Here is an 18,692-nt window from a genome sequence, read left to right as displayed (position 1 = left end):
CTCACATGGACCAATCAAGGATGCACCTGTTAGTGAACAATGTCCAGACCATATTCCACAGCCATCAGATAGTTAATTGTTTACATTTCTTTTCTGAGGCTTCTCAGCTAGAATAGGAGAAAAATCCTAGCAAAGGATTTTCATAAAAATATCATGGTGACACCACATCTACACATCTTTTAAATCCCTCCAGGCATGGTGACTCCACCACTGCCCTGGACAGCCTGTCCTGATGCCTGACGAACCTTTCTGTGAGGAAATATCTTCCAACACCCAATCTAAACCTCTCCTAACACAACTTGAGGACATTTCCTTTATCACTTTCTACTTGGGAGAACAGACAACCCCCACTGGGCTGCACCCTCCTGTCAGGGAGCTGCAGAGAGTAAGAAGGTGCCCCTTGAGCCTCCTTTTCTACAGGCTGAGCCTCCCCATCTCCCTCAGCTGCTCCTCACAAGCCCTGTGCTCCTGACCCTTCCCCAGCTTCTCCCCTTATCAATAACACAGGCATTTTCAGGCTGACCTGCACTGCTATATAAAGGTTTTCATTCACACAAGGAAAAAAAGGCAACAGCTGATAAGCCATAATCCAGCTGTAACTTTCAGCACTGCAATAATCAGCATTGTGCTGGAAGAGCCTTCCAGGAACAGCCTGTAACTGCTTTCCACAGAAGCCTTAGGATAATTTCCTTGCCCACAGCGCCATTCAATTGCTTCTAATCACCTCTCTACCTTCCAGACCATTGGCAAGTACACCTCTGAAGAGCAGGAGTGTTTGCCATGTGTCAGACAAGGAGCATTGAAAATAAAACCCCCTGTGAAAGAGACAAGTATCCCCTATAACAGGTTACCCCACTTTGGAAAGACACTCCAGGAGTTCAGACACTCATTCCCAGTTCAGAGGAGAGAGATCCTGCTTGTTTGTTAAACAGCCCTTCTTCCTTCTTTGCTCATGAATAAAGGAAAGCATATTTTTTTCTTAATAACACAAACAAGTTACTATCTTCTCTGCCAGGGCACAGAACCTTGTGCTGGGTGAGAGCTCATCACCAGCAGAGGAAGATCTGCAGTCACATTGGTGAAATTCACCTTGCAAGCAGATCAATTTTGTAAAATTACATGGGCCTGTTTCAGGGTAGATGCTTTAGATTCTTTAGAATCTTTAGATTCCCTTAATTCTCCATTGAGAATACTGGGAGTTTAGACACCGATTATTTCTGTAGTCACTTACATCTATGGTCTGCTCTCTGCAAAGGACTGGAAGAGCAGAGGGGTGCTGGGATCATTTCAGACTGAAGGAAAGACAAGGATTTTGTTTACATGTTTCCTTCTAGAAGGAAGAAAGAAACCTCAGGATGTTAAACTCATCTTCTTGAAAGCGTTGTCACAAAATCAAAGATGACTTGGCCTTAATGGTATGTTCAGAAAAATGGAAGTTAAAAGTTAAAAAGTTAAAAATTGGTTCCCCAGGTGTCTGTTGCAAGCAAAAGACAAGGTTTTGTTACCTGCCTTTTTCTTGTTTATGTCCACCCATTTCCTGAGATACAGAAACATCTTTCCTTTTTCATAGAAACACAGAGCCAGAGAATGTTCTGGGTTGGAAGGGACCTTAAAGATAATCTAATTTCAAAGCCCTGCCATGGGTGGGGACATTTTCCACTGGATCAGGTTGCTCAGGGTCCATCCAATCTGGCCTTGAGCATTTCTAGAGAAGGGGCACCCACAGCTTCTCTGGATGCCAACATGTTTACTCTGGTCACAGCTAAAATCTGGCCACCAGCCACTCCACAGGAGGGCAGAAAGTGAACTTGCCCTTTCTTTGAGCTGAAAATGCTGCAAACCAGGGTAGGAACATATGGGAGAAAAACTGAGGAATCAGAGACCCCCAGCAGAACTGTGACAAATAAGCTCCCTACAAAGAGGCAGAGTTGCCCTGATGTGAGGGAGTGTCAGTACTTAGAGCATTGATCTGTCACAGTTAGGCTGGGCCCAGCTGTGCTCCTTCTGGAGCTTTGGAAAGATCTGCATTTTAGATTAAACCACCAGCTGAGCCTTTGCACCACACTGAGGGGTGCACAGAGACATCCTCACTGCCACCTGCATGCTCTGGGTCACTTGACCATGCAGAATACCTGGAGCTCTTTCTGCAGCTGGGCTCATAGCCAAGATTCTTTGCCCCTCTCTCTCTCCACTACTGTGGCTGGTGTTGGTAATGAGTTCCAGAGAGATTCTCTGGGCTTTTCACATAAAGAGGTGTTTGGGGAATTGGTTGTGGCTCACAACACAATCCAGAGAGTAAACACAGTGGAGAAAACCACCAGATCCATGGAGCTGTGGAAGCTTTACACTGAAATGAGCTGCCTTTCCAGGGCTTGGACCATGTCTGCGTGAGCAGCCATGAGATATCAGTGATTCCAGGAGTTGCACAGAGTTTTTGAGTCAGAGCAACATTTCTCACCTCACTCACAGTTTTTAAATAATTCAACTGAATGAATCATTCACTCTCAATCAAATGAACATATTTCTCATCAGACATGCAAGGGTGTTCTGTCTTTCTGTTCTGACTGAAAATTAACACTGACCCATCCAACATGACAGGCAATTTGAGTCAGACAGGAACCTGAACTTTCACAACAGATCTGCAAGAGAACAACAAGAAAACACAACACAAGCAGGAAATCCAGTAAATTACCTTGCAGATGCACTTCCAGCTGGTCATGATTCAGTCATTTAACCCCAGTCTCTCCTTCCTCAGCCCATGTTGAAAGAAATGTGTGCCTCCTGCCTGAAGCCTGTCTACCCCATGGAGCGTGTGGTCACTGACAAGGTCTGTGTGCACCGCTCGTGTTTCTGCTGTCGGGCCTGCGGGAGGAAGCTGAGGTGAGTGGTGGAACTCAGGAGCATTTATTTTTAAGGGATGCCCAAGTAGTTTCCATCAAATTTGTCCAAGGGTAATTCCGACAGAGCAGGACTCAGGAAATGAGAAAAAGGGCCAGGCAGTCTCCCTGATTCCATCTGCCTCTCCATCACTGGAGGCTGAAGTCTGCCCAGCTCAAGCCTGCAGACACCTCTGGATCAGGAATCTGCATGGATGGTGGTGCAAGGGTGAGCTGGAACTACAATAAATATTCACAGTTTGGGAATACTGATAAGAGATGTTGTTGGAGGAGTCATTTGGGTGCCTCCTCTGTTCATTGAATCATTAAGGTTGGAAAAGACCTCTAAGATCATTGAGTCCAACCATTTACCCAGCACTGTCCAGCACCAAATCATGTTCCCAAGCTTCACATCAAGCCAGGTAGATTGGAAGGCACCTCTGGAAGCCTCCACCCAGCCTTCTCAGGCCCAAGGAGGGCAGGAGCTCAGGAACATGTCCAGGAGAGTGTGAATGGCTTCAAGGCTGGAGGTTGCACAATCTCAGTTGGGGCCCCCTTTGAACAGCTGACCACCAGTGAAAATGGCTTTTCTTGCATCTCATCACAACTCCCTGTGTCACAATTTGCTCCCATTGTCTCTCATCCTGTCACTGCCCCTCTCCAAGAGCACTCCAGCTCTGTCTTCTCCATAACTTCCCATAAAATAGACACACACATCCAGCAAGGAGTTTCTCCCTCCTGACCTTCTCCTAGCTAACCCAGCTCTCAGCCTTTCCTCAGGTCACACAGGTCCCTCACCACTTTAGTGGCTTTTTGCTAGATTCCTTCCAGTACAGCAATGTCTTTTTTGCTGTGAAGAGCCCAAAAATGGATGAAGTACTCCACATGAAATTCTAAAAAAGTCAAATACAGAGGAACATTCACTTTTCTTTGCCATGCTGCTCAGGTCATTGTTGGCTTCCCCATCCCCGGGGCACAAAGCTGACTTGTTTTAGCTTCTCAGTGGCTGAGACAGCCACCCTCTGTGAAGCTGCTTGAAATCCTGTTGCCCCCAGCTCTGCAGACACTTCCATCCTGCAGTTGCTGTATCATGGGAGCCCTGGGCACTTTTACCCACAAGGTTCACGCTGTGCATACAGGGCCAGAGATGAAGTGCTGGTATGTAGCCTGGCCTGTAAATGAGAAAGGGATTGCACATAACCTGACCTACAACCCCCAGAGGTACTGCAAGGAAATGTTTAATTTTTCATGTTGTTTTGGTGTTTGAAAGAAAAATCAAACATATTCTGAGAAAGCCAACACTACTTTTGAAAGGTTTCATTCTTCAACCCCCTCCCTCCCTCCCTCCCTCCCTCCCTTCCCCACTGAGAAATGATTTTGCTGAAAGCCTGTCCATCAGTGCCACAGCTCCCCTCCCACACAGCCACTGACAGCTGTGCCAATGTGTGTTTTCCAGCTTGCAAAACTATGCTGCCCTCCACGGGGTGTTCTACTGCCAAGTCCACTACAAGCTGATGGCTGGGGCTGGAAGCAGAAGTGAGATGGAAAGGCTGGAGCACCACCAGGTTCAGCATGGACAGCCCCAGGACTGGTGTAACACGGCCAAAAGGACTGAAGCAAGAGAGAAACCCACATCCTTCAATGCTCAGTGTGATCTGCAGCTGGCTGAGCACAGGAACAGCAGGGCTGTCCTCCTGGGGAACAAGCTCAGAGCAGTCTGGCCACCTTCAGAGCCAGCCTTGGCTGCAGATGGGAAAGCTGGAAATGGAGTGTGTTCCTGGAAAAAGCCTGCACTGAGCCTGCAATCCCACAAGGGTGCAGGCAGCATAGAGCTCAGGGGCCAGGAGGGAGCAGTGGAGAAGGGAAGATTCCTACCTGGAATCACCTACACCAAGGAAAGACAGCAGGCGTGTTCCTGGCCCAAGAACGGAGAGCAGAGAGGCCCTGAAGAGGCTGGGGATGTGCCTGAAGGGAAGAGGGGTGGGGAAGTGTCCCAGAGAGTGGCTGCAATCCAGCAGGGCCAAGCCCAGAAGAAGACAGGACCTGCCTGTGCCCCCCTCCCTCCCGTCCTGGAGCCTGTGAAGCCCCTGCCTCGTGCCTCACTTGCTCCCCACCCCACACACCAAAGCACCAAACCCACCCCCAGGATGTACCTGGGGGGCACAGGGGGCTGCACTCTCCCTGCCACAGAGGTCCCAGTGACACAAAACAAGGTCTGTGGGTCACTGAGCACACCCAGCAAAGGAGGCACAATCACAGGTGACAAGCCTGAGCTAATCACAGCCACCCCAGATACTGCAGGGGCCAAGCATCACCTTGGAGAGGGAATGAACAGCACACAGGCCATTCATGTGCCAGGAGAGCCCAAAACCAGAAACACCACAAGTACAGAGCTAAAACATACAGCTGAGGATGTTGATCCCCCTGAAGATGAAGCTGAACAAGCCCACTCCCCCCATGGAGTGTTAAGGACCTCTCCTGTATCTTCTGGCTCCCTGGAGCCAGCAGGGCTGGGTGTGTCACCTGAGATCACTGAAATGTTGAATGAGAAATCAAAGGCAAGCACCAGAGAATTCCCTGGCAAACAGATGCCATTAACTTTGGGGGAAGCTATGCAGCCACCCAGCAGCAGTGATTTGCCTGGAATTGAGAGCAAAGGGGCAGAATTTGAGAAGACAAAAGAAGAGAAACCAGTAACTATGACAGTTTCTCTGGAAGAGCCCAGTCCTGAGCATGCACCTCAGGACAATGAAGCTGAAAAGAGCAGAGTCTCTTCAGCTGGTTGTCCAGACAGCACAGGTGATCACAATGTGTCCTCTTTACAAGAAACAGAACCTCAGGACACATGTGGCCCACTGAAAAGTGACACCCATGAGGGTATTTGGAGACATGATACTAAATCATCTGGCAAGGATTTTCTAGTATCAACTGACACACCTCTGAAAGGAACTTGTGCCCCTTGCCCCTCACATGATGAAGTCAACAAGGCCAAGTCAAAGGAATCCAGGGAAGTTCTTAGTGAAAACACTTTGCACATTTCTGAACAACCAGTCAAGACATCAGAATATTCCAAACCAAATACATCCTTGGAAAAATGCAGAGGCCATCCAGTAGGTGAAGAAAAAGATATGAAACTTCCAGGGGAAAGCACTGGGCCTATGTCACAGACCAGGGCCCAGAGCAAGGAGGCCAGAAGCAGCCAGGCCTGTAGGGAGACACCAGGTAAAGCTTTCAGGCTTGGGAAAAACCCCTTTGTTACCCTTTTTGGCTCTGAAGGCAAAGGCAGAGCTCCCAGGAAAGAAGAAACAACCCAGAGGAAACCCACAAAACCCCAATCAGCCCTTGCCACTTTGTTTGGTCACTCCTCAGAGAAGAAGCAGAGTGCGCCAGAAAAACCTGCAGGATCCTCAGAACAAGCAAATACTGATGGCAGGACAGAAAAGGCCCAGGGCCTCCTCAGCTCCTGCAGCCAAGAAAAGCAAAATTCCTCCAAGAATGATCAGCTGCCACAGCCTGGAAAGGTGAAGGTGTTCCCTAAACACATCCAGGAGAGCTCTGGAGGATTCTCAGGCCCTGCTGATGGCAAGGAGACTGATATCCTGTTGTCAGCTCCCAGCACAGCCATGTCACATGATGATAAAAGTGAGAGAACTGAACTTGACATTCATTACCGAGAGTCTTTAAATAGTCAGGTTTGGCAGCAACACGACAGCTGTTGGCCCCCTCTCATGCCAGCACAGAAAAGTCAGAAAGAATCTGCAGGAAACTCAAATCATGGAACAAACCCTCCACAGCTTCCTCCAGAGCTTGTGTCTGCAGCAGACAACAGCAAAAATCTCACCAGGGAGGGGAATCAACATGATGCTCATCTGCCAGGAACCCAGAACCTGCTGAGCTTGGATGTCCAGGACACAGGGGCACAGGATGGGATATTTTTTTCACTAGGCAATTCAGAAGAGTTACCCAAGGATGCTCAGCTTCTGTTTGGCAACATGGATTTTCTGGGGGGAAGTCACTTGTTCTTTTCTAGACAACAAGATTTCCCCAGTGGAGCAAATGAAACTCCAAATTCAGATTCACAAAACGCAGAGGCAGAAATTCTGCCTTTCTTTGATCCAAATCCTTCTGATTTTTTCCAGGAAATCTCATCAGAAACAAACACCTCACTAGAACTCTGGGACACCTCCAGCCTCTCGCTTCTTGATGGGCAAGATGAGATTAATATGAGAGACCTGGAAGGGATTCAGGGCTGTGAACTCCTGCTGCAGGTGGATCCACAACGCCAGGCTCCAAAGGCAGCAGAAGAAATGTTTGGAATGGGTCTCAGTGCTGAAGGCTCCACAAAAAACCATCTCCCTACACAGGATGACAACTGTCCCTTAACACACACGTTCAGCAGCTGTGCTTCTGAAACCTCTAATCATGATGTCCTTCATCATTTTCATGTTGATTCCACCAAAACAGGCCAGGAGGCTTCTGAAAAAAGGGACAGGAGCAGAAAAACATCAGGAGACAAAGAAGATTATGACAGTCTGTCTTCTGAAGACTTGGAGATGTTAAATTATGACCTTTCAGAGAAGGAGTTCTTTATATAGGTGAAAAAAAAACCAAAACAACCAAATATAGGGAGGGCTGTGTGGTATTTTAAACTTTTTAAAATCAGCACAAGTTTGCTGATATGGGACCAAAAGCGATTCTTGAAATCAGCTGTATAATGATAAGCAAAGAAAAGTAAAATGAGTTTGCCAAGGTCAGAAGGGCAGAGGAGGGAAATGAACCCTGCTGTCTTGAAGTCTTGGGGTGTGGGGACATTGCTAAATCTGCTCTCCCTGTGCCACTGCACTCTGCTCCTCCCTGAGTGCCTTTGGCATAAATATTACATAACATAAATGCTATAGGAGTTAACAATTATACTCATGATAAACAAACTCAAGAGAAACACCAGAGGGTCAAAGCATGAACACGTGCACTCTGAGAAGGGTCATAGAGCATATCAATTCACATGTTTTAATCAGCTGTCTGTAAAAAAAAAGATAAAGTTGTTAAAATGATTAATTTTTGAAACAGAACAAAATGAAATGAAATTAAATTAAATAAAAATAAAATAAAATTAAAAAAAATAAAATAAAATAAAATAAAATAAAATAAAATAAAATAAAATAAAATAAAATAAAATAAAATAAAATAAAATAAAATAAAATACACCAACAATCTCCCTGCCTCACAAGAGCCAAAATCACCTTGACTCTCTCAGATCTGCTGGAGGAATAAAGCTGTTTAATGACTGCATCTACTGCAAAGCAGTGTCAGTGCTCTGTGCAGGGAAACTGCTCTATCAACACAAATCAGGGAAAAAAGGGATATCCTTGCAATTTATATGATTCATCAAATGCTGAAGTCAGTCTCACCTTGGGGTGGGTCAAGGGGCTCAGGGTAAAGGAGCTGCTGGCTCAGAGCTGTGCCTGAAACCTGGCCAGGCTGTGCCTGGAGGTGGAGAGGAGGCTCCAGACATCAGACACCTCTCACTGGGGCAGTGGGAGGGGGTGGCCCTGTCACCTGTGCAAAGGGGGCTCAGAGAGATGGCCCAGAGGAGTTGTCACTGCCAGAGGACACCCATGAACCTGATCCCTCCCGGCCAGCTCTTGGAGGAAGAAAGGAAAGGCAGGAGCACCAGAATGGGTGGGTACAATTCCATTCCCCACAACTCAGCCCAGCACAGAGGTGTCCAAAGGGGTCTCCAGCCAATGTCACTCCTGGTGTACAGAGAAAAGCCAAGCCCATGAATTCATGCATCAGTGCTCTGTTTCCTGCACTAGGCCTCATTCCCAGGCACTGGTTTCTCTCCCTGAACTTCTCTCTGGGATGCTCCCCCTCCCTTGTCCCTGATATGGATGCACAGGTTTCCACCTGTCCAATCCAGGCATTCCCTGAGACTTTCTGGATTCTGATTCTGCCTGATAGGGGCTTCTCCATTTTCAGGAGATTTTCCAAGCCTTACTAGCCCACATGGGTAGAGCTGCTGGAAGAGAGAAACAAGCCCAGGATCCCTACAAGTGGGGCTGCAGCAAAGAGCAGCTTGCAGGGCTGTCCCAGCCTTCGTCCCTGAGAGATCTGCACCATGTAGGACTGACCCATCAGCCCTAGGTGATGGACACAGTTATGAAGACATCTTTCCATGTGAAATGTCATCGGAGGGTGACAAAGGACTGGAGTTTCCCAGGGCTTCAGAAGAGCCTGGCTGGTCATGGCTGCAAGAGCAGCTCTAAGGAAGGAGTCACATCTGCATTAGCACAGGAAACTCACTCAGATCTGGGAGACCCCCAAGGAGGTTTTGTAGTCATAAATTGGACCTCTGCCACAGAAAATTCCTCAGCTGGGGGCTGAGGAATGGCAAGGAAGACCATGAGCCACACACAACAGGGGGAGCCTGAAGACTTGAGCTTGTTGCACACTGACAGAGAAGGCAGGACAGGGACAAATGTCTCTGCCAGAACAGATCTCCTTGGCCAGGTCACCCCAGCCAAAGGCCAGAGATGCATTTAGGGTAAAAGGAATCTCTGGAAGTCGTGTAGCTCAGCCTCCTGCTCAGGGAATGTCTCTGAATAACAGCAAGTCCTCTCATCCAAGGATGTGGATGCAGAGCTGAGTGATGTTTGGCTGTGTGGTGTGTGCAGATGGTAAATGCACAGCACTGGTGTGAATTTACACAACTCAAAGCAACATTTACTCCTCCCTTCCTTTACTCTGAACAGCACTAACCTGTGTGATCTCACTCTCCCACTCCAGCTTAGGGGTGATGCTTTAAAATCCAATATTCTTCTCCTTTACTGACTTTCACAAACACAATAGAGCTATTCCCACTCATGAAACACCAGTCCATGTTTCGTGACCCAGGAGTGACTTGTGGGAGGCTCAGATATCCAATGGGCACCTTGAGAGTGCAAGACAAAGCACTGGAGAGGAGATTTGCAATGAGCAGGTTAGTGATGTCCTCATGGTTCTGGTAAAAGCAGCCACCAGCTCTGGTAAAAACAACTTCTGCCAAATTACACACAAAATTTCACACACTGAGGGCTATTGCAGGCAGCCAGTGTAGCAGGAATAAAGACCCAAGCCACTCAGGGAGCCTACCCAGGATGCAGCTCAGATGTGCAGCAGAAATCAGGTCAATCTGCTTTTCAAGTGACATCAGAACCTCAGGCAAAGCCAAGCTGGTGTCATTTCCCAATTCCTCTGTGCTCTCAATGTCTGTGTGTGTAACCTGCTTTTTTCCCTGAGGGTACCCTCTCAGCCAAGTCTGGTTTAGGATTATCTCAAGAAAATGAAGTTTAGTTCTAGTTTTATGACTAACCAGGGTTTCTACAAATGAAAACAGAGAGCTTGGGACACAGCTGTCAAGAGCAAGTCTCTTGCACTATCAGACATATTTCCAGCTCCAGAGGAGAAGTGTTCTTCTGCTTCTCTTCCATATTCCCTTACATATCTCTGTCTCCAGGATGCGCTACAGAGTCATTAAACCATTAATGGGAGCAGCAAATTTGCTCTGTTTGCATCCCCACCCCAGCAACATTAACCCTCATTTGCAGAATCCCAACTTCATGCCTCAGACACAAACCTTGTGCTGCAGCACAGCTGCCTTCAGGAGGCCTTGTGACACTTCTCAGGCTGGAGAAGGACGAGATGTCACTATACCATCCCCAAGAGTGGCAGTGCTCTGGCACCTTTGTTCTATTCCCAAGAGCAGGGAGGGAATGGCTGGTGACAAAGTGCAGCCTGGAGCACTGCACTGTATCATCACAGTGGACCGGTGTGCCAGTGCAGGTGCTCATTTTATCACACTGGATTAGGGCTTTAGTGCTCACACAGTTTAAACATTAATATTTGCCTATTTAAGCCATAGGCAGCAGTGCAGCCTGCCCACAGAGGTGCTCACCATGGCTGAGTTTGGGGATCTTTTGAGGGCTCTGGGGGAGTTTGGGCTCTACCAGAAACTGCTGATCCTGCTCCTCTCCCTCTCACTACTTCTCATTCCTTTCCAAATGGTTGGCCAAGTCTTCATGGTGGTGGAAGTGCCTCACCACTGTGACACCAGCTGGATCCGCGCCGTCGGCCCCAACCTGACGGAGGAAGAGCAGCTGAACCTCACCCTGCCCCGCCGCGCCGACGGGGAGTTTGAGCAGTGCTCCATGTTCTCCCCGGTCGACTGGGACCTGGATGCCATCCTGGCTTACGGGCTGAACCACACGCAGAAGTGCAGCAGTGGCTGGGTGTACCCCTCAGAGCAGCCGCCGTCCCTGCTGACCGAGGTCTGTGCTTGCTGCTTGATGAGACAGGGCTGTGCAAAGGAGGGGGTGGGATATCCCAGCCTGTGCTTTGGTCAGCCACTGCCAGCTGTGGTGCAGGCAGGCTGAGATTTACTGCAGGATTTCGCCTCCATCACACAGATGGCAGCTGGAATCCCTGGCAGATTACCACAGGAAGGCCGGGGTGAAGTTGCCTGGGGTGGGCACAGGCAGGGATCATGGGGGTGTGAGTCCAGCACATGTTCTGCCCACCCTCTGTCCCCTTTCCATTATCCAGACCCTTGACTTCATGATGTATCTGCCTAGAGGGACCTTTTGGGCATCCCGGCCATAGTATCCCCATAGTTCTTCAGCCTGCTTCTACTTATATCACCTCCTCTCTGAAAGACATTCACCTTCCAAGTTCTTGTCATTGATAATTTTTGAGCCTCCAGGAACCTACAGGACTGCAACAAGACATGCCAGGGCCATACAGCTCAGCAAAAGCCTTTTCTATCAGCATCCTCAGCTTCTGCATTCTGCCTTATCTCCCACCTTCTACTTTACATGGTAGTGGTCTGTCAAAGGTTGTACTTGATGTTCTTGGAGGTCTTTTCCAAGCTATATGATTCCATAATTCTGTGATGCTCCCTCTGTGGACCTCTGTTCCTTTCTCACTTTCCCTCACTCCTCCTCCCTCCTTTCCTACCTGCCAGCTCCAGCACTTCCTCACAAGTATCTTCCATGGAGTTGGGACAGAGGAGGAAGTCCAGCCTCTGGCATTTGCAAAGGCTCCTTGGTGCCCCTGAAGCACCAAGTCCATTTCAGACAAGGCTTCTCTGGAGGTGTCAGCAGCTGCATCCCTTCCCATTCCTCCTTTATCAGTGAAAACCACTGCTCTCCTCCTCTCTCCACCCTGCCCTGCCTTTTCAGCCAGAGAAGACAGCTGATACAGCTCTCACCCCAAGGCCACGCTTTTCATAAAAGCTGACAACCAGGACGCTCCCTCAGGGACCTTTGGGCTGGAGGGGAATCCTGCAGATGCCAGCAGCCAGCAGATGGGCACCAGCATGCAGAGCCATGCTGAGCATCTCGAGTGTCCTTCCCACCATTGATTTGTGTCCTAAGTGCTCACCATGAAGGGCTCAAGCCCTTCTCAGGGCTTCTCTGCCCCCAGGGGCTGGAGCAAGAGCTCAGGCACCCACATCCTGCATCCACCACCAACCAGAAAGGCTGCCCAACCCCAGACAGCAGCTGGAGTCTGTCAAAAGCAACAGCTTCTGTGTTTTCCTTCCTCCAGTTTGACCTGGTGTGTGACAGGGCGTTCCTGAACGATGTCTCCCAGTCCATCTACATGGCTGGGCTTCTCATTGGAGCCATGTTCTTTGGGATGCTGAGTGACAGGTGAGGAAACACACTTCCTTCCCAGAGACACTGCCCCGCACCCTGGGACAGCCCAGATCAGGGGACAGGCTGTACATGCACTGAACCTTCCCAGGATGCAATCCCCTTGCCTGAGATTGGGCATCTGGGACCCCCTGAGAGGTCTGGAAATGTCTGAGGTTCAAAAGAGAGGCAGATACAGCCTTGTGGGGGGGTTCTTCTGGAATCACAGGTTTAGCCCTTGCCGGTGTCTCGCGCTGTGCCAGGACAAGGATGGGTCATCATTGGAGACACTGATTTTTCTGCACATTATTTCTTGGGGTGTATAGAGGAGCTATGTTCACATGGATGTCAAATCTCCTCTGGTTCTCAAATCACTTTGCATCCCTCCTGGGCTCTTCTCTCTCCCCTTGGGGTTACTCCAGGTACTGACTGGGTCTACCCTCTCCTTCCACAGGATAGGCAGGCGGCCAGTCTTCCTCATCTGCATCCTCATCCAGGGGGTGTTTGGCCTGGGAATTGCCTTTGTGCCCCATTTCTACGTGTTCATGGCCTTCAGGTGTGTCGTGGGAGCTGCGGTGTCAGGAATTATGATTACAGTCGTATCCCTGGGTGAGTGGGAGGCCCTTGCCATGAGGCAGCAGATGTGGCCTCACAAGGTACAATAACAAAAGGGAGCCCAAAACAAAGCCTGAACCTTTGTTTTTCCTCTTAGCTACAGAATGGGTTGGTGTCTCCCACCGGACAAAGTCACTGCTGATCACTCACACGGCTTTTGCCATCGGGCAGATGTCCGTGGCTGGCTTGAGTTATGGAATTCGCAACTGGAGGCTGTTGGAGATTGTAGGATCTGCTCCTATGTTTGCCCTTTTCTTCTACATCTGGTAAGCAGGAGCAGGGCAGAGGTTCAGGAGGACACAACACAGATGTGAGGGTGTGAGTGAGGAGGAGGCAGCAGCTCAGAACCAAGCTGGCTCTCTCCCACTGGAGTGCAGGTGCTGGAGGAGCTGCTGCAGAGCTCAGCACATCTCCCTGGGCACTGCACTGCTGAGAGCAGCAGCTGCTTTACTTCAGGTCTCCAAATGTGGCCTTTGGAGCCTACATTTAGGCTGTTCAGACCCATTGATCTCATGGGCCTTTCACTTTAGAGTTGGGCTTGATCATCCTTGTGGGTCCCTTCCATCGCAGAAGATTCTGTGGTTCCAGGATCTGATTCTCTGGTGATTCCAAGGCTTGCTGGACATGGTCCCAGAGAAAGGGGCTGTGGGGGATCTCAGCAGGACACAGCAGCATGTGCTGGCCTCCTCTCGTGGCAGGGTGATCCCAGAGTCAGCTCGCTGGCTGGTGACCAAGGGCAGAATCGAGGAAGCCAAGAAGGTCCTGCAGAAGGCGGCAGCCACCAACAAGCGCAGCCTCCCAGCAGAGCTCCTGCAGCAGGTACTGGGGGTTCCTGTGCTCAGACACTGCCCTGGGCCCTGCAGCAGCCCTGGGAGCTCAGCTCATCCCAGAAGCATCTCTGCCTTCCCACTGGGGATGCTCTGCCCATGGGCTGTGGGGGACTCCAGCTCCACATGAGTTCCACAGGGATGAGGGCAGGGAAGAGGCCCAGCTTCTGCTGAGGCTCAGCCTGGAGCTTTCTGGGTCCCCCTGGGCATGTGGGAAGGACTGAAAGGCTTCCCTGGCTTTTCTCCTGTGAGGATTCCAGGAGTGGGATTGATGAGCACAGTGTCTCTCTTGTGTCTGTGGGTTTCCATGCAGAAATGCCTGGAGGGAAGTTCCCTCCTTGCCCACCCCAAAGTTCCTACACTGGGGAGATGTTCATCCTGACGAACCTCTCAGTCACCACCCCCTGTGCTGGGCACCCAGAGGGCAGAGGCAGGAGCCCAGCCCCACTGGGCTGCCCTCCCTGCCAGATCATTGGCCTGTCCCATTGAGGCTTTCCATGGACTGCAGGTGGAAAAGGAGCCTGATATGGGTTTCCTTTTGCTGCTCTGACTCTTTGACTTTTTGTGTTTTGAAGATGAAGCCTGAGAAAGAGGTCAAGTCTGGAAGTTTCCTGGATCTCTTCCGGACAAAGAACCTGCGGAAGGTGACTTTAATCATGTCATCTGTCTGGTAAGACATTCCCTGGTCTCCTCTCTCAAAACTACTAGGTGAAAGAAAAGAAGTTGGTGGTTGACAAGAACTGTAAATTAAAGTCAATTTTCTGGTAATATACATGTGCTTGTCTTTATCTGTTATAATTCTACCGCCACATACTCAACCAGATTTACCATGTTTGGGCATGGGGACAAGATTATCCATGATACTGTGGGTTTTGTTAGAAAGGCTTGAGTAATTCCAGCTTTGGTAATCCCTTGGCCTTGGAGGAGTTTTGTGCCTATCTAGAAGCTTTGGGTTCAGCCTAGAATTTGCTGACCATATGAAGACCCATTCTGCTTTATCTCCTGCAACTACATCCCACACAACTGTCAAAGTTGCTGACTAGAACCAAAACAGAGATTGTTAGGAATGTGTTAAGAATATTGCATGTGTTCTATCCTTTCTAATTTTTGGTTATAAACCCCCAGATATCCATCTGCTGACATGTTCCACTCCACTTTACTTGAATTCCAGGTTTGCAGACAGCATTGTCTACTATGGGCTGAGCCTCAGCGTGACAGATTTTGGTCTGGACATCTACCTGACACAGCTGGCCTTTGGGGCAGTGGAGCTTCCAGCTCGAATTTCCTGCATTTTCCTGCTGGAGTGGTTTGGAAGGAAGAAAGTGCAGAGCATTCTCCTGTTCCTGGCTGGCCTGATATGTCTCATCCTCACTGGCATCCCTGAAGGTGAACCTTCCCAGCCTGTGAGCAGAGCTGGCCAGGGCTCTGCACACCTCTACCTTTGTTCAGAGCCATCCTCCCATCCTGGCAGACCCACGCTCACTCCCACGGGCTCAGCTGCCCCCACTGTCACAGCCCAGGCTGCTTCATCCCCAGCATTCTGGCTTCCCCTCACCTGGGATTCCTTCTCCGTCAGGGCTGTGCCTGGCTCTCCCACAGCTCCTGGCCCTTGCCTGGCAGTGTCCATTACCCACCACCCACCCACTAGACACCACCACCTCCTGGCAGAAAGCTATTGCAGAAGAAGTGGTTTAAAAGCCACCATGTCTCCCCTTCTTAGATTAAGAGAAAAAGCAAATGCCCACTCCCCCTCATCAGTTTGCATCTGTTTGTGCCCCAGTCCATACCCCAGCCCTGCTACTGTGCCAAGGCTGTGAGTGAGACAGTAAGGTAACAGTGGGGCTTCCCAATGGTTTCCAGGTCAGGGACGTGGCATTTCCAACAAAGCACTCCCCAAACACCTCTGCTGGCTCAGCAGCTCATTCAGTTGCAGATCTAGAAAATGCCCAAAGACTCAGGAGACATCTGGGTTCTCTTTGCCAGAGGGTGTTCTCCAGGTAAGGGTATGCTGGGGATCATTTCCAGTGGGTTAGGTGGTACGTTTGCTTACCTAGTCTGTTAGAAAGGGCCATCCCAAGAAATCCCACTGCAGAGAGTTCTGGTCCCAAGTGAACCATGTCCCTGGAGGTTACAATGGTTGTTTCTCCTCCTCCCTTCAGACCAGCCCGTGGTAATCACTGTCCTGGCCATCATTGGCAAGTTCACAGCCACGGCCGCTTTCTCCACCTCCTACGTCTACGCTGCTGAGCTCTTCCCCACCATCCTCAGGTGACATGTCCCCACACATCAGAGCTTCCTTCCTCCGTGGCTGGGGGTGGCCATAGGGCCACATTCAGTGCAGGAGTGCTGACCCCTGCCCCTCTCTCCCCAGGCAGACGGGCGTGGGGCTGTGCTCCACCATGGCCAGGGTGGCAGGGATCCTGGCCCCGCTGATCATTCCCCTGGACCAGTACCACCGGGCCATCCCCAAAGCCATCTTTGGGAGCATCCCTGTGCTGGTGGCCCTGCTCTGCATCCTGCTGCCCGAGACCCGCGGCGTTGACCTGGCAGATGACACAGGCAATGAACAACCTCTAGAGGAGGTGGGTACAGGGAACTCTGAATTTAAGGGGAAAAAGATATCCAAAACTGCAAATTTAAGGCAAAGAAAATATGGCAGAATCAGGGATGAATACAGTCTCACCTCACCTCTCTCCTTCTTCTCTTCAGGAGCAGAAAACTGAAGTGTCTCTCTGAGACACCAGAGATGATGACAGAGACTTGGAGAAGGACGCCTGCAGATGCTCAGAGAAGAATCAATGACTGGAGAGGCATCTACAAACAGTCTAGTCTGAGTCCATCATTCTTGAAGCAAACCAGGGAGGCATTGCTGCCTGGAAACTGGTCTTTCAGATGGTGAACACAATATCCATGGTCACAGGGAGAGGAGATCTGTGTCACTCTGCCTTTGGAACAGATGCACTTCCGAGTGGCCCTGAAACCCAGTTTGGTCATGCCTGGCTGGCCTCCCAATGTGTTCCCCAGTCCTTTGCAGGCTGGTACCCGTGGAACCATCCCTGTCGTGTTTCTCAAGAGTACAGACTTCTTATTTTCACAGGTGTTGGATGGTTCTCACAGGTAAAGGCTGCCAGGCTGATTCTCACAGACACCTGTCAGTCCAGCTGTTTTCGGTACCCAGCCAAATCAGTAGGCCTGAACTATGATTTTACAAGGCCTTTTTTTGTAATGTTTTACCCAAATGCAACAAATCACCAGTAGAGTGGCTGCACTGGGCAAAGGCAGGCACTGGGTTTGTCCCTCCTGCACTCAATCCCTTGGGTCGACGGGCTGCACGTCAGCCCAAGCCTCGACGTTTGATCAGGATGTCACTGCACCCCTGTCACACACGTATTTAGCTTTTCTTTCCATGTGGTGTTGAAGTTGAGTTTCTACATGAATAATATAAATTATGCTCTGAGTTTGATAAGAGACACTTGTAATACAATATGTGAATAATAAATGGTGTTGACTCTTTTTTTTTTCCTACTGTTTCACAGTTGGCCTTCGTAACTGCTTTTGGCTCTGGAGTGTTTTCTACACAGAAGTTGTAAGTCTGTAATTTAACATGCAGATGGAAACGAGCTTTGTTTCCATCAGACACAAACAATGCAAAAACAGAGTGTGAAAGCAGAGTGGCTGAGTTCAATAAGGACTTTTTTCTTTTTTTCAAAGTCTTCCAATGAGCAATCTGCGTTTATTTTCTCTACTAGCAGCTGTAGAAGTTTTCTGAATTGCATGGGAATTCTGCAATTCGATTCCAAACTGTGTGGTTATTTGGACAGTTTTCCTCAGTCATGGTGAGCCTTTTACAGCGACCTTTAGTTGGCTGCTGCCAGCTCAGTCATGACATTTTAGTGTCATCTAGTGTCATGCAAAAGGAAGAGAAGGGTGGGCTCCTCTTGTCGGCTAATTTGTTTGCCAGCAGAGGATGTATTTCAGTGCCCTCTGACGAATCCATCTCCTCAAACAAATCACTGTTCTCAAAGAAGGAGAAGGCTGCTCACTCAGATTTGCTGCACCCTTTGGTTTCCAATCTCTGTGCTCTATTAAATGGTGTTTTGAGGACTGGGGTGTCCCGAGTCCAGGCCAGATGTGCCTGGAGACGATATTAATTTTGTGCTTTGGCTGTGGTGCACAAAATCATCCCAGTCATGTGGAACTTGGCTATGTCTGGAGATGGGATCGGGATTTTGCAAGTTCTGGGCTTTGGCACTGGAGGGAAGGGATCTGGGGAAGGGGCTGGAGCACCTGGAGCAGCTGAGGGAGCTGGGGGAGCTCAGCCTAGAGAAAAGGAGGCTCAGGGGGCACTTTCTCACTCTTTTCAAATCCCTGAGAGGAGGATGTGGCCAGGAGAGGGTCAGTCTCTTCTCCCAAGTAACAAATGACAGAACAAGTGGAAATGGTCCCAAGCTGCACCACGGGAGGTTTAAATTGGATAATAGGGAAAAATTCTTCTCTACAAGGGTTGTCCAACACTGGAACAGGCTTTCCAGCCCTCTGGTGGAGTCACCATCCTTGGGGCTATCTAAAAGACACACAGCTGTGTCATTTAGGAACATGGTTTCATGGTGGATCTGGGATGATGGCTGGAGCTAGTGGTCTTAGAAATCTTTTCCACCCTAAATGAATCAATGATTCTATGGCTTCTTGCACAGTTGGAAGAGCAG

General features: G+C 49.5%; 2 protein-coding genes across 4 annotated transcripts in view; both read left to right on the top strand.

Moving 5' to 3' along the window:
- LOC135303092 (uncharacterized) overlaps positions 1-8,165 on the top strand; it is a 46,525-nt gene extending 38,360 nt beyond the window's left edge. For both annotated transcript variants that reach the window (XM_064424490.1, XM_064424418.1), the window contains exons 8-9: positions 2,756-2,880; positions 4,333-8,165. In XM_064424490.1, coding sequence (XP_064280560.1) covers positions 2,756-2,880; positions 4,333-7,471 — 3,264 coding nt within the window. In that variant the 3' untranslated portion in view covers positions 7,472-8,165. The remainder of the gene's footprint in view (positions 1-2,755; positions 2,881-4,332) is intronic.
- A 121-nt stretch (positions 8,166-8,286) lies between these two features.
- On the top strand, positions 8,287-17,516 carry LOC135303161 (solute carrier family 22 member 13-like). Of its 2 annotated transcripts, none has more exons than XM_064424706.1 (10): positions 8,287-11,182; positions 12,459-12,562; positions 12,999-13,153; positions 13,257-13,425; positions 13,858-13,978; positions 14,562-14,656; positions 15,158-15,372; positions 16,146-16,254; positions 16,358-16,568; positions 16,702-17,516. In XM_064424706.1, exons 1-10 carry the CDS (start codon positions 10,811-10,813, stop codon positions 16,720-16,722), a joined length of 1,572 nt encoding a protein of 523 aa, XP_064280776.1. In that variant the 5' UTR covers positions 8,287-10,810; the 3' UTR covers positions 16,723-17,516. The 2 variants fall into 2 exon arrangements, with proteins under 2 accessions (XP_064280776.1, XP_064280696.1); XM_064424626.1 differs by having other exon boundaries at positions 16,696-17,516.
- The last annotated feature ends 1,176 nt before the right edge of the window (positions 17,517-18,692 follow it).

Source organism: Passer domesticus, chromosome 1, assembly GCF_036417665.1.
Source record: "Passer domesticus isolate bPasDom1 chromosome 1, bPasDom1.hap1, whole genome shotgun sequence".
NCBI classification, from domain to species: domain Eukaryota; kingdom Metazoa; phylum Chordata; class Aves; order Passeriformes; family Passeridae; genus Passer; species Passer domesticus.
The sequence above is the reverse complement of the archived record's forward strand: the minus strand, read 5'-3'. Positions and strand labels throughout refer to the sequence as shown.